Source organism: Vigna unguiculata, chromosome 6 (genome assembly GCF_037176805.1).
Source record: "Vigna unguiculata cultivar grain cowpea cultivar isolate G323 ecotype 2 chromosome 6, ASM3717680v1, whole genome shotgun sequence".
Taxonomy (NCBI): domain Eukaryota; kingdom Viridiplantae; phylum Streptophyta; class Magnoliopsida; order Fabales; family Fabaceae; genus Vigna; species Vigna unguiculata.
The window spans coordinates 2,336,492-2,350,390 of NC_140797.1; the positions used below are offsets into that span (position 1 = coordinate 2,336,492).

The 13,899-nt window shown below is 39.7% G+C and overlaps 1 protein-coding gene across 1 annotated transcript; it reads right to left on the reverse strand.

Moving 5' to 3' along the window:
- Positions 1-1,923: 1,923 nt before the first annotated feature.
- On the reverse strand, positions 1,924-5,060 carry LOC114187150 (metal-nicotianamine transporter YSL1-like). The gene is made up of 6 exons (XM_028075296.2): positions 4,601-5,060; positions 4,346-4,518; positions 3,976-4,070; positions 3,481-3,615; positions 3,092-3,390; positions 1,924-3,020 (listed from the first exon to the last, which is right to left on the reverse strand). The coding sequence occupies exons 1-6, from the start codon at positions 4,971-4,973 to the stop codon at positions 2,089-2,091; spliced, it is 2,007 nt and encodes a 668-aa protein (XP_027931097.1). The 5' UTR covers positions 4,974-5,060; the 3' UTR covers positions 1,924-2,088.
- Between the last annotated feature and the right edge of the window lie 8,839 nt (positions 5,061-13,899).

Sequence of the window (13,899 nt, forward strand, 5' to 3'; positions counted from 1 at the left end):
TATTCTTATTATTATTTTATTTATTACTATATTTACAAAGAAATTTGATAAATGGTTTAAAATAGGAAGCACCACAATTTCATGTGAAAAAGACAATAAGTAGAAGATGAATTTTAGTGAGTGAAAAAAAAAATGAAGAGAAGAGAGTAAAAAATAAAGTTGTTTAGATGAAAGAAATGTCATGATCATGTTGTTTTTTATGATGTCCACAAAGCATCAAATGGTACAAGACTTTGAAATAAATCTAGATGGATGTTCTTAAGAGGTATTAAGTCTAAATTCTTTGTAAGCCAAGCTAGAACGTTTTAAAAATCGATTTAATCTCAACATAATCGATTAAGAAAAGTTATGTCATGTAATGGATAATTTTAAATAAACGTAATTATTAAAACTGTCATTTAATCAATTAAATTAGTAACGTAATTGACTAGGTTATTTCTGGGGAAAAACTTTATTTTAGCATTTGTATTAATTGATTAGATAACAAGATACTTAATTATCTTAGTGGAGGTTGAAAATTTGAACTTATTATTTTAATTGACTAGGACATTAATATAATTAATTAAAACATCAAGTTGTGGTTTTCTAGAATTTATGTATGAATCGTTTTAATCGATTAAACAATTTATCTAATTGATTAAAACTACCTGTACCACACCTAGTCGGTCCAACCAAATAATAATAATAAACGATCACCATATATATACGTGAAACAAATAAAGTAGCCGTCCTAAGCCGACCTAAGCCTAACTGGCCTAAGCCGCTAAAAGAATAACCACACTAAGCCGACAGAAGAATAATAGCGGCCTAAGCCGTTAAAAGAGTAGCTTCGGAGTCTCTTCTGCAGGTAACCCCTCCCAGGTCCAAACCGATCACACCGAGATACCCATAAGCGATATATATCAACCGGGAAGCAGCCTATTGAGGAGATGGCAGACCAGAGTAAGGTAATACTTGTATCTGACATATCTTGTTTGTTTTTTGTAGGAACAATTGGCTCCCACCGTGGGGCATGAGATAGTACGTTACCACCCGCTTTCTCCGAAAATGGTTTCTACCCGCAATAGAGCAGGAGTTAACAAGCAAGTTGAGGCAAGTCCCTCAGGACCTGCTAACATCACCTCGGATCTGGTCGCCATCCTAGACGGTCAAGCCAAGATGCAACAAGAGCTGGCTGACTTTAAGAAGCGCAGTGCTGAAGAGATGGAAGCACTGCGACAGGAGAAGGAAGGAGCTACTTCCATTACCAAACTTAAAGAGAAGGAATCTTCAAGTAGTACGAATTTGAGGACAAATTTCCTCGAAGGAGAGTATGATAGATGACTATATTCTGAATCTTCAAGTGGTATAAATTTGAGGACAAATTTTCTTCAAGAAGGAGGGTGTGATAGATGACTATCTTCTAATTCAATACAATAAGAACTTTAGTAGAGAAATTTTTCATTGAATATGTTGTATTTCACAAGTGTGGTAGTTTTGAGGTGATTGTGTGTAGCATCCCCATTTCTTTGTAATTCTTGAAGAGTTTTTCAAGTTTCTATGTGTCTTTAGAGTCTAAATTATTAAGATGTATTTCTAATCTAATTATTGTTATATTTTAATGAAAATCTAGTTCAGGTTGTTGGATAACTAAATATATAGATTCGCGTAGAATCAAATTATAATATAAAAATTTTGTATGTCTTGTATTTTCTTGTCTTTAATTTTTCCTTTGTGCTTGATTTAGTACTTACATCTCTTGTTTTAGTGATTTATAAAAATTTCAGTAAACTGCTTTTGAAACCTTGAAAAAATTGTTTTTTTTTAAAATCAATCCGCCCATCTTGGTTTGAGTTTAAGCTGTTTTTTGGTTTAACATAATGTTTGGATGTCTTAGAATTGACATATTAATTCATGTATAAAATTAACTAACAATTATACTAATTTAGTCAACATATTGTCCTTAATTTAAATAAGTGTAGGCGTGGAATCGTATGTTTATCGTTCTTCTACAACAATTTCACACATTATATAATACTATATATTAATTGAGATGAGTGGGAAGATTATTTGGATTTTAAGAGAGAAAAGATGAAGGAGCGAGGTGGTCTAAGAAGGAAAAAATTTCATGCAGATGGGAGGGCGAATTTTGGCAAGAGCGAGAATGGAAGCGGGAAGGGCCCAGAGGCCTTCCCCACAAATGAGTCCAGAGGCAGTAGCAGGAAGCATGGCCTCTGCTCTGTTAGCGTTAACCTTGTGCCACACATAAACCACCAAACTCCCCAGGCACATGTCGATGGCGAAATAGGCCCCAACCAGAAAGGGTATCGCCATAACCATGGGCAAGGGCATCCACTGTCCAATCTTCTTTGGGCAGAGGTCTCTCACCATGTTCACCGCCACTGCCAACCCAAAGAACCCGTAGCACATCTGCAGGCAGTGCTGCGGCAGCGCTGAGAAACCCTCCACGCTCAACACCGCCATGTTTCGGTAAATAAGCGCGTAGGGAGCTTTGAACTCCCCATGTGGGTTCCCCACGTCGAAGGCCTTATAGAAGAGAAAGAAGCTCAAGGGAGCTATCACGCACCCCAACGCAGTGCCAATCAACTGTCCTATGAACATGGCCTTCGGAGAACTGCGCGTGTAATACGCCGTTTTGAAATCCTGCATCAGAGTGCATGCCACAGACACCACCGATTTCACCAGACCACAACCTACCATTCCAGCCACCACGCCGTTCTCTCTCCCGCTCATGGCTGCCACCACGAAGAGCGCCACTTTCCCGTAGTTGTAGGCCATGTTCATGTCGGTGAGACCCGTTCCGTAGGCGTTGCAGAAGGCCAGAGACGGGGCCAGAATGTAAGCAACCACCACGTAGAACCACTTTAGCTCAGGAAACATTAATGGGATTACCACTATGGAAACCACCGACAGCACCATGTATCCGCCGGTTCCTATCCACATCGAAATGTTGTCTCTCAAAAATACTTCCTTTTGTTTAAACTCTTCCATGTTATTGTTCCCCTCCTCATCTATGGTCCCTGCACGTTCCAACAATATTGTTGATAAAGCGTTGCAAAGTAGTGTGAGAGAGTGGTAACTTTTGTCTTACCATTTTCACGGTTCTTAATTTTTTGAAGTACGCTGAGGAATGAGGAAACTAGAATCTTGACAAAGTTGTATACGCCATCACCCAGGATGAGAGAAACTGTTAGAAAGACCTTGTAGCCGTACAAGGCCTTCATGTTACTATCTTCTAAATTGGTAGGGAACCATTGCCCCTTACGCAGTTCGATGAGTGGCCATATCAGTCCAAAGGAGAGAACTGCTCCCAGCAGCAGAGACAGATTCACCAGGTGTGGGCAAATCATTCCTGCCCCGACATATGTCATGTTAAAATCGAAATAGAATCTGTAAATTCAAACAAAACTAGATTAGATTAGTAATGCGTGCAACTACAATGCCACGCCACCAATTACTTCCTTAAACTTAAGATCATACGTTTGCTTCCAAGCTCGCAATCCAAAGGTAGGAAACTGTGCGAATCCGCAGCCCTGTGTCCCTGAGAAGAACCACTTGAAAAAACCCCACAAGAAACTTACGGAAAAATATTTCAAGAACCCGCTAACTTGCTTCCTGCAATACAACCAAGCCATCTCAATCATTCTCTATATTTTTGCGTCTGAAGTGATAATCATTAGAACTTTATCATTTTCGCAGGCAGTTTTATAGCTGTTTCTCAAATTTGAAAATTTACTTTTATTCTTGTGACGGGTATCTACATACTCATTCACCCGCGCAAACAAGTATGAGTGGATGATATCTTATGACTACCTCAATCCGAAAAGCTGTTATAACTCCAATTTTAATCGGTAAACAACCGCAAACTAGGAAATTCGGCAAAAACATTTATACTAATTATCAAGAAGTTTCCTACAATAAAATTAAAAATTAAAAAAATTAAAAAATAAAAGAAAAGAAAAGAAAGATGTGTACTTAGCCATTTTGTCCCCCTGTCTATGGAAACCATTAATGAGAACAGCTGTTGCCAAGCCACTGGGAAACGTCAATTTGAGATCAACTATCATAATCTGCTCAAGAAGAAATAGGTGCCAGTCATTATGAGGATTACTAACACTAAGATACTACCTTATTTGGTACGATGATAATTAATTTGAAGTGAGGTAATTTCTGACCATTTGCTTCATATAAAAACAGTGTTTTTCCAATATAGACTGAACTCTGTATAGTGATTGACTTTGTGCACTTTTATTTAACATGACATTGTAGAAGGAAGAAAGACATCCAAGTGTGGTGCACATGTGACAATATAGATAGGATTTGTGTGGTATTAAGAGCACAGTACCTTTCTGAGTGGAATCAAGATAAAGAGGCCAACAAAGCAAACCACAAAGAGGAAGGCAGTCATCCAACCAAATCCAGGATCTTTGACAGTGTTTGGATTGTTACCCTCAGTCCCCACTCCAGTCAACTCATATGTCTTCGTGTTTAATCCCAAAAGATAAGAAGCAAATCCTCCTGCAACACCAATTACACATAAAACATGTGCAAATTTACATGTATGGATGGATCTGATGCTTTGAAAGCATTTAACATGTACCGTGAACGGCAATGCTGTAGCATGAGACAGCACAAGTCTGTATTATGGTGTTTTCTTGGCGGGTGAAGGGTTTGGACACAAAACCAGCCTTGTGGAGCACTTTGTTCCAGCTTCTGATAAACAAGTATGCAAGGAGAGCAGCAGATATATTGAAGTTAGGAACTATTCCAGCTGAGAGATTCAGCTTCATGGCTATTATGCTGTACATGATTCCAATAACCAAGCTCACCACTAATCCTCTCACTGTTATTTGCTCTTTCCACGACTCAATTTTCCCGTTCTCATCCCATTCAGTATCCACCACCTCTTTCTCTTTTTCTATTTCCAGTTTCTTCTCTTCTCCAGGTCTGAGATTGGTTGATGAGGAGATCATCTCACCCACTCTTAATTTTCAGTCTGCACACAAAAAAGACAAAGATATTGTAAGTAGTGGCGCAGATTTATATCAGCGGGGAGAGAGAGATAGCCGCAGTCACTTTCCATGATTAGTTGCATAATATGCCTTCAATCATTCACTTAACTACCACAAATGAACTATGAGCGAAACTATTTGTTTTCTTTAAAAACAAATAGTTTCATTATTTGTTTTCTGTAATTAAATTAACATATTTAAAAATAAGAAAATCCCTCTTTTTAAAATGTTGACTACATTTCATTCACTAAGATATAGAGGTTTCAATTTGGCCCCTAACCCATGGGTCAGCCCTGTCCCACTCTTCATAAAGCTTCCTTTTAGGGGTTCCCAAATGAAAGGACAAAAAAAGTCCCAGCCCCCAAAGCCCCCTTTCTAGTGGGTTAGGACTAGGGCTAAGGTGGGTTAGGCCCCCCAAATAATACTACATTAAGCTAGAGTCAAAGATCAAGTTGAACGATCCGGATGGGTCCGAAGACCTAAACAGGGTCGACGAGCCAAACATGTCCAATCACCCGGACAAGTCCGAAGCCCCAGACGGGCTCGACGACTCGGACGGGCCCTAAGGCCCAAAGACCCAAATTGCCCCAACAAACTGGACGGGTCTGAAGACCTAGACGGGTCTGAAGACCTAGACGTGCCTGATGACACTGAGAGGCCTGACGACTCGGACGGGCCTAACGACCTGGACAAGCATAATGACCTGGACGGGCCCGACAATCCAGAAGACCTTGATGATCTGAACAGGCCCAACGAAATGGATGAGCCCGAAAACCCAAATGGACCCGACGACCCGAACGAGCCCAATGATCCAAACGGACCCGACGACCAGCCCGATCCGGACAGGACCAACGACCCAGACGGGCCCGACGACCTAGACGAGCCTGACAACCGGGACAAGACAAACGACATGGACATGCAAGACTATCCGGACAGGCCCAATGATCCGGACAGGTCGTCGGGCCCGTTAGGTCTGTCTGGGTCATCGGGCCTGTTTGGATCGTTTGGCCCGTTTGGGTCGTCGGGCTTGTCCGGTTCGTTTTCACCGTTTGGATCATCGAGCCCAGCCAGATAGTCGGGCCCGTTCGGATCGTCAGGCATGATCAAGTCATCAGGCCTATTCGGGTCATCGGACCCGTTCGGGTCGTTGGTCATCGAGCCTGTTTGGTCGTCGTGCTTGTCGGGGTCGTCGGGCAGGTCTGGGTCGTTGGGCCTATTCGGGTCATCGTGCTTGTTTGGGTCGTTGGGTCTGCCATAGATAATAATATATTTTAAAAAATAATATATTTTTCATGTTGAAGATGAAAGCCCATGGGTTGGCCCTGACCCACAGGGCTTTTGTAGGGTTTTTGGCCATGTGGGCTTCTTTGATGGGTTTTTTTTTTCAATGTGGGCTTTTTTGGCCCTAACCCACATGGGCCGAGGCCTGTGGGCTGGGTCAAATTGACACCTCTAAAGAGATTGGTTTAGATTTTGGTCTCCTTTCTTAAGTGGAGAATAAATTTAAATGTATGAAACACATTATTTAAGTGGAAATGGCCTTGTACCATACACACCCAGTACATCTCGGCTAGCTAAGTCTAGATGTAATCGACCCTCATTGTGTGGTCTTGCATGATGACGGTTTGACCGACTACATGTTGGTCAACAAGGACTAGCATACGAAAAATATTGACTAAGTTGACTCATCTTAAGACCATGATTAAAACATGATTAGCATATCAATTAACCAAAGAATAATCAAGGTAATTAGTTACATGGATCATGCCCATTTTGGTAAAAAACCAATAAATAAGGGTATAAATAATACAGATTACGAGGTAATTGATTTACATTCATTAAATTATCGCATTTATTATTATCTGACACACTTGGCTAACTTGAGTGTCAAAGTTGTCTTCTGTAGGTGCAACTTCTGTTTGACTAGAAAAGGGCGAGTACCCAAGAGAGGACAAGTACCTAAGCTGAGAGTACAAAGTTGAAGTCAGGAGCACTTGGAGTTAGAGTCTTTTTAGAGTATATTCGACTCTATAAGAACAAATGGGGCCAAAATATATTTTGTAAAGAGAAGTGTTATATGGTGCCTACTAGAAGCAAGGTGGTTGGAGCAAAGGAAGTAGGACCAGGACACTCCTCGACTAACATGACAACTATTCTAGAAGCATAGATGAAAATGTAGCAAGAGTGTGCCGAGTTAAGAAAGAGGAGTGTTGAAGAGATGGATGTAGAGTTGTTAAAGTGGGTCAGAACCAATGAGCCAACCTGACCCACCACAGGTTCGGGCTGGATTAGGTTGAAATTTTCTTACAAATTTCAGTACATGTTAATTTTTGACTCGGACCACTAAGAACCTAACTCACCTAGGTTGAACATGTTGTGAGCCGGGTTGGCTCACCAACCCATGCGCAGATATAGGGTTACACAATTTTTTTGTATTTGGATTGGGTTGGGTTGTTTTCTTTTAGCCAACATATTGGGTTGGCAAATGCAAACCTAATATTTTTGTAATTTTGGTTTGTATTTGGGGTTGAACATTATTTTAGATTTGTATATGGATTTTATTGAAGTTTATTTAGATTTTAATCACAATTATAATTTAATTTTGTTAGGACTGAAGGAAAATAATTGTTTTCTTAATTAAGTGAGCTAACCCGTTTAACCTACCAACTCGTGGTGGGTCGTGCTGGGCCGTGCCAGGCTGGGTGGCCCGTTTTGACAGCTCTAGATGGATTGTTTAAAGCAATAGAATTTTAGGCTAATTAGGAGGGTACGAGCTGAGGATAAGGGAAAGGAGAAGGAAACCATCGAACACACAATCTCGGTGCACAAAATCATATCACATCTTTGCACGATCACTGAGAATGAAGGGGAAAATGGTTACAATACCACTCTCAAGATTGGATGAGCAACTAATACCTCCTTGGCAGTAGGGGAACTTGCTAACACGCCTTCGTTGATGGTATCATGGATACCCCACTCCCAAAGTAATGGAAGTCCCGAACACTAGATTTATATGAAGGTAGCATCGATCCCGACGAGCAAGTTGCTGTATATATCACTCAAGTCAGTCTGTACTTGGCTAATGATGTTGTTATATGCAAGAACTTTCCTACGACATAGAAGAGAGTCGCCCTGTAGTGGTTTACTCGTCTACCTATATACTCCGTTGACTGCTTTAACACCTTTACATCATCCTTTACGACGCAGTTCGCCACTAGTGGCAACATCATCTCACTTCCCTAACACTTCTCAATATAAGGTAATAAAAAGGGGAATCTTTGCAAACCTTTATTGACAGGTTCGCCAAAGTGGCATTGAAGATCAAGAACCTGAATCTTGAAGTAATTCTACACTACATGAGCATGACGTTAAGGCCTCACATTGATCACAATTATTGATGAGTTGAGGTAGTGAGCCACTAAGTTTATGTGGCTGAAAGAAATGAGAGAGTACAAGAATAAGATCAAAGCCAAGACTATGTCGCTTGAAAGAAAAAAAAACCGATTGAGATGCTGGTCAGAAATTGGGGGGTGGGGGAGGAGTGTTATATGCCTTTTAATGACCCAAGGTCTCTTGTCCTTGAAGAGGCTCTACAGGCATATCTCTTGACGCCACCCAGAAAAGCTCAAAGACCACCCAATGCCATGAAGAAACACTGTAGGTACCACCTCAATTACGAAAATACAATAGACTAGTGTGCCACCCTTAGAGGCAGCGAGCCACTAAATTTATGTGGTTGGAAGAAATGAGAGAGTAAGAGAATAAGATCAAAGTTGTGACTACGTCACTTGAAAGAAAAGGAGTTGATCGAGATTTTGGTCAGGAAGGGAGGGGGGCAAGGTCCATAAGAGGGATCCCAAGCCTCTACAATACTTGTGTTATACGCCCTTTAATACCCCAAGGTCTCTTATCCTTGAAGAAGCTCTACATGCAAATCTCTTGCCGCCACCCAGAAAAGCCTAGACACCACCCGACACCAACATGAAGAAACATTGCAGGTACCATCGGAATTACGACAATACAATAGACCAATGCACCACCCTTATAGACAAGATTAAGGAGCTCATTCAGGTCGGTCATCTTAAGCGATTCATGAAGTGCAATGACGTGGGAAGCTCACGTGTTGGGTACTAAAGGTGAAACAAATGAAGGGAAAGTCATAGGGACTGAGAAAGGGAGGAGAAAAAGGAAGAGCCAACTCAGTGTGCGTAGAAATGTTCTGATATTATACTTTTGGTAAGGGGCACCATGAATACAATATTTGGTGGGTTTGTTGGAAGAGGCTTATCGTCGTCAGCTAGGAAGCGACATCTGAGTTGAGCAATCTTTTATAATTTTTAGTATCTATAACCTTTAGGAAGAAGAGGATACTTCCTATCACCTTCATTGACATTGATTTTCAAGGGGTAGACCTTGACCAAGATGATCCTATGGTCATCACGATGGAGATCGAGAACTTTACTATCAATCAGATCCTGGTGGATCAAGGTAGTGCAGTAAATATACTCTACTGGAAGACATACAAAAATATGTAATTGCCAGAGTAGGCAATGACCCCATATGACGAGCCTATATTCGATTTTTCTGGAGAAATGGTTAATACCAAGGGCTATGTTGACTTGCACACCACCTTTGCAGAAGGGACATTGACAAAGACCATACCTATTGGGTATCTAGTGATAAATGCAAACACCTCATATAATCAACCATCATTCAACCTGCTAGGTGAAATTTTATCCACTCCCCACTAGCCATGAAGTTGTCATCATCATCAAGAGACATCATCACGGTCCATAAGGACCAGAAGATGGCTTGAGAGTGTTACATTGCAAGTCTACGACCGAGTGTACCAATGTCGGGCGACCGAGTGTAACTAGCTCAACCATAGAAGGTTGGAACGATTTGATCCTGTTGGAGAAACCATGATGTTTCTCTTACAAAATGGTCAAGGCCTAAAAAGAGGAGTGACAGTGGATGAAGAAGGAGAGAAGGCTATATGGCAAGTTTTAACTAACAATGCTGATCTATTTGCATGGACGACAACTGACCTTCTAGGGGTTGATTTACGGATAGCCTCCCATAGGCTATCCATATTCAGTAAGGCTAGGTCGGTATCACAAAAGAAAAGGAAGCTAGGAGAGAAAAGAAGGTTGGCTGTTAAGGCCAAGAAGTTACTATAACTTGGCTTCGTTAATGAAACGCGTTACACAACATGGTTGGCCAATGTTGTGTTAGTGAAAAAGGCTAATGGAAAATGGAGGATATGAATAGACTACATAGACCTTAACAAAGCTTGCCCAAAGGATGCCAACCTATTACCTGGCACCGACTGGCTAATGGGTATAGTTGTTGGCCATAATGTATTGAGCTTTCTAGATACCTACTCAAGCTACAATCAAATTCCTATGGCTGAGGGGGATAACCTAAAGACCACCTTCATAATAGAGGAGGGCAATTACTAGTATGAGGTCATGCTCTTTGGCCTCAAGAACGTTGGAGAAACATACGAGAGGCTTTTGGACAATTCACATGGGAATATCAAGTAAAGGATACCCTACCACTCCTGTATTACCATATGGTTCAAACCATGATAGCCAATTTTGTTGAGGTAAATCTTGAATATGTCTCTAAGGGAGACAACGTGAGGGTCACCATCCTATCCAAGCTTACAAGTACAAAAAAGAAGCAATGCTACAAGTTGGTATTGCAATAGGTACTATTGTCCTCTTCCACTAAAATAACAGATGAATGGATGCAAATGGATAAGGACGAAGCAACCTAGATTACACTTTTTTCCATTATCTCGAGACAAGGGACGCCTTAAGGGAGAAGACAAAGGATGGGTAAGGAAATTTGACCGAAAGACACTAAAGGATGATGAGTTATTCAAGAGAGGTTATATTGCTTAAGTGTATTTCCTTAGAATAGGTTGAGTATATAATACGTGAATTACACAAAGGTATTTGTGAGTACCATTCTAGGGAGAGAACAACAGAAACATGAGTGGTGAGAGCTAATTACTTTTGGCCGACTATGGAAGAAGACTACGTTGAATATATTAAAAAGTGAATTCCTTGCTAGAAGAATGACAACATTGTTCACAACAAGCAGGAGGGATTTGAACCATATCTTCTCCTCATGGCCCTTTTCAAAGTGGGGGATGGATATCATTGGAACTTTTGTTCCAAGCAAAGGTCAAGTAAAATTCCTGTTAGTTGACATTGATTACTTCACCAAGTGGATGGTTCACTCTACAGCGTCAGGCGCTACACTAGTAATGTGACACTACTGGTTTTAGGTACTCTAATTCATTTCCTAGAATTCAACCATTCAATTCCCAAACATTCAGAAATCAACATATACATTCATATATTCCAAATTACAACATCACAACACAGACATCTTTCAAATATAAGCACACATTCCTCTCTTTTATAATTCATATATACTTACCTCTTAAATCAATTCCAACACACACTTTATTCCCCTTTCTCATTTTCCCAACCCTTTTCATGCTTACAATTCACATACTCCGCATAAGACACAATCAAAGCTATATACTTATTCTGCATGCCCTCGCAATTCTATTACATTTAAAGTATGATTATCATGTTTCCATACTTTCCCAAAACTCGTCATGATCATGCAACACTCAGTCATAGTGATATCATCAATAGTGGCCTTATTCACACACTCATAACATCATACATTCGAGCTAACATATATAGGTTCATATATTCAACATGTCTTAGCAAGCACTACCAAAAACATACTCATCAATCACACATCTATATATTTATATATATATATATATATATATATATATATATATATATATATATATATACATTCACCAATCAAGGCCATACCAGCACTTAGAACACTTAATCATCCATTAGTAATCATATGATTAGGGAATTCAAAAAACCAATCATGAGTGACGTATATCTCTAGCTGCAGACATAAACTTCAAATCTCCACCGTTCAAAGTGAAGAACAACATGTTATGAATCGCCTGTCAAAATTTCACCTAAATCAACGGTTAACAAATCGAGCAACGCAATTTTATGAAAACTGCGCAAACCAGAAAAAATCTGTAGCGCCTAGCGCGCAGAAAATCAAAGCTTGGCGCCTGGCGGTATCAAAGCTGCGCCCGACGGTTCCTACTACACGAAAAGTACAAAAAATAGCATTTTTGTACAGTATTCGCATCGCCTGGCGGAGCCACCCTTGCCGTCAGGTGGTTCATCACAAAAGACCTAGAATTAGGTTAATATTCATGCGTCGCCTGGTGGCACACTCAAAGTTGTGAGTGTGCCACCAGGCGGTTTCTGGGGATTTTCCAGAAATGCGTAAACATAGATATTTATCATATAAAGGCATCACATTCATATAGTATAACACGGATTTTATGACATCACATTCATTGTACAAATTCATATAGTATCACATTCATTGTACATATCATATACACATATAAAGGAACTCCCCTAACCTGGATAATTCTTGCTCACTTGGAAGAATTAGGACTTCTCTTGTGCCACCACTAGTCCAGCCTTGGACTTCTCTCAATGCACTTCATGCTATGCTAAAATCCCCTCTAAAACACCTTCAGACTCTCTCCCCCTCACTGCCAAATTCGTGTGCCCTTTTTGCTCCATCACTTTTTCTCTCTTTCTTCTCCAAAAACCAACTTATTAGACCATTAACTAAGCCTTAATGTTTGTTAATGAGATGAAAATGAAAATGGCTTTGAAGGTGGAGTTAATGGCCATTCAACCATTAGTGGCTGCCTCCCCAACCTCCTAGGCTGCCCATCTTGCAGCTAGGGTTTCTCTCCCCTTTCATATTCTTGCCAAAAGAAAATTTTGCAAAAAGAAAGTTAAATTCATTCTTAGCAAGGTTTGAACCCACAACCATTTAATCATAAGGTAAGTGCACAACCAATTCAACCAATTCATGTTTCGTGATAATTCCTATAATTTTAGGATTACATTATCACTAATCACATCCAAACATAACATTCAAAATAATGCACTTATTAAAATAACACACAATTTAACACACATAGGACTTAAACCCAAGTCCTCTCACAACAACCAAGTACTCTCAATCAGATGAGCTAGTACTTTTCCACGTCATAACAATTCGCATTAAATGCCATAAGGGCTCCTACTACCTGCATTTATTAAATAATTATTTATTTAATTATTTAAATTTCTCGGGTCTTACAGACGCGATCAAATTAATTCTACTTATCTATAACAACTTCAGTATTGTTAAGAAAGTAGCTAACAAAATAGAAAGGGTAAAGTTGTAAGACCCAGGAAAATAATTATAATTCTAAGGGATAATTGGATGCGAGGAATATTAATCAAATTGATATACAAGTTCATAATAAAGGTGGAGAGTAGCATAGTTGGTTAGAACCTTGCCATGAGATTTAGAGGTCATGGGTTTGATTCTTATGTGCACATTAGAATAATTATAATTTTTCTATTATTTTATAATTGCTTAGGATGTGCTCATGTGTGTGCTTGAACGTGAAGTACATTGTTTTAATTGCCACATTTAGGAATATTGTTTTGGTTACTTTCTTGAATGTAATGAATGTGCAAGTACATTGTAATTTTGTGGTGCGTGTGGATTAACAAGAAACACATGATGGTTATATGGTTTGGAGTGTTATTTGAGTCTTGAGGGTTGTGAGTTCAAATCTTGGTTAGAGCATAAAAGGGAAAAAAGTTTTCTTTTTAGTAAATTCATGATACACCTAGGGAGGTGAAAAGTTGAGGCAAGAAATTTGAAAAGTACAACAATATTAAGTTTTTATTTTATTTTTTGTTTTACATAACCTAGTAAGGGAAAGCAAATGGTCATTTTAGCT

Coding starts and splice junctions, on each gene's coding strand:
- LOC114187150 (XM_028075296.2), bottom strand. CDS start 4,973: ATGATCTCCTCATCAACCAATCTCAGACCTGGAGAAGAGAAGAAACTG. Junction 3,616..3,975: donor CAGGGGGACAAAATGGCTAA/GTACACATCTTT, acceptor GTTGTATTGCAG/GAAGCAAGTTAGCGGGTTCT. Junction 3,391..3,480: donor TTGCGAGCTTGGAAGCAAAC/GTATGATCTTAA, acceptor TTGAATTTACAG/ATTCTATTTCGATTTTAACA.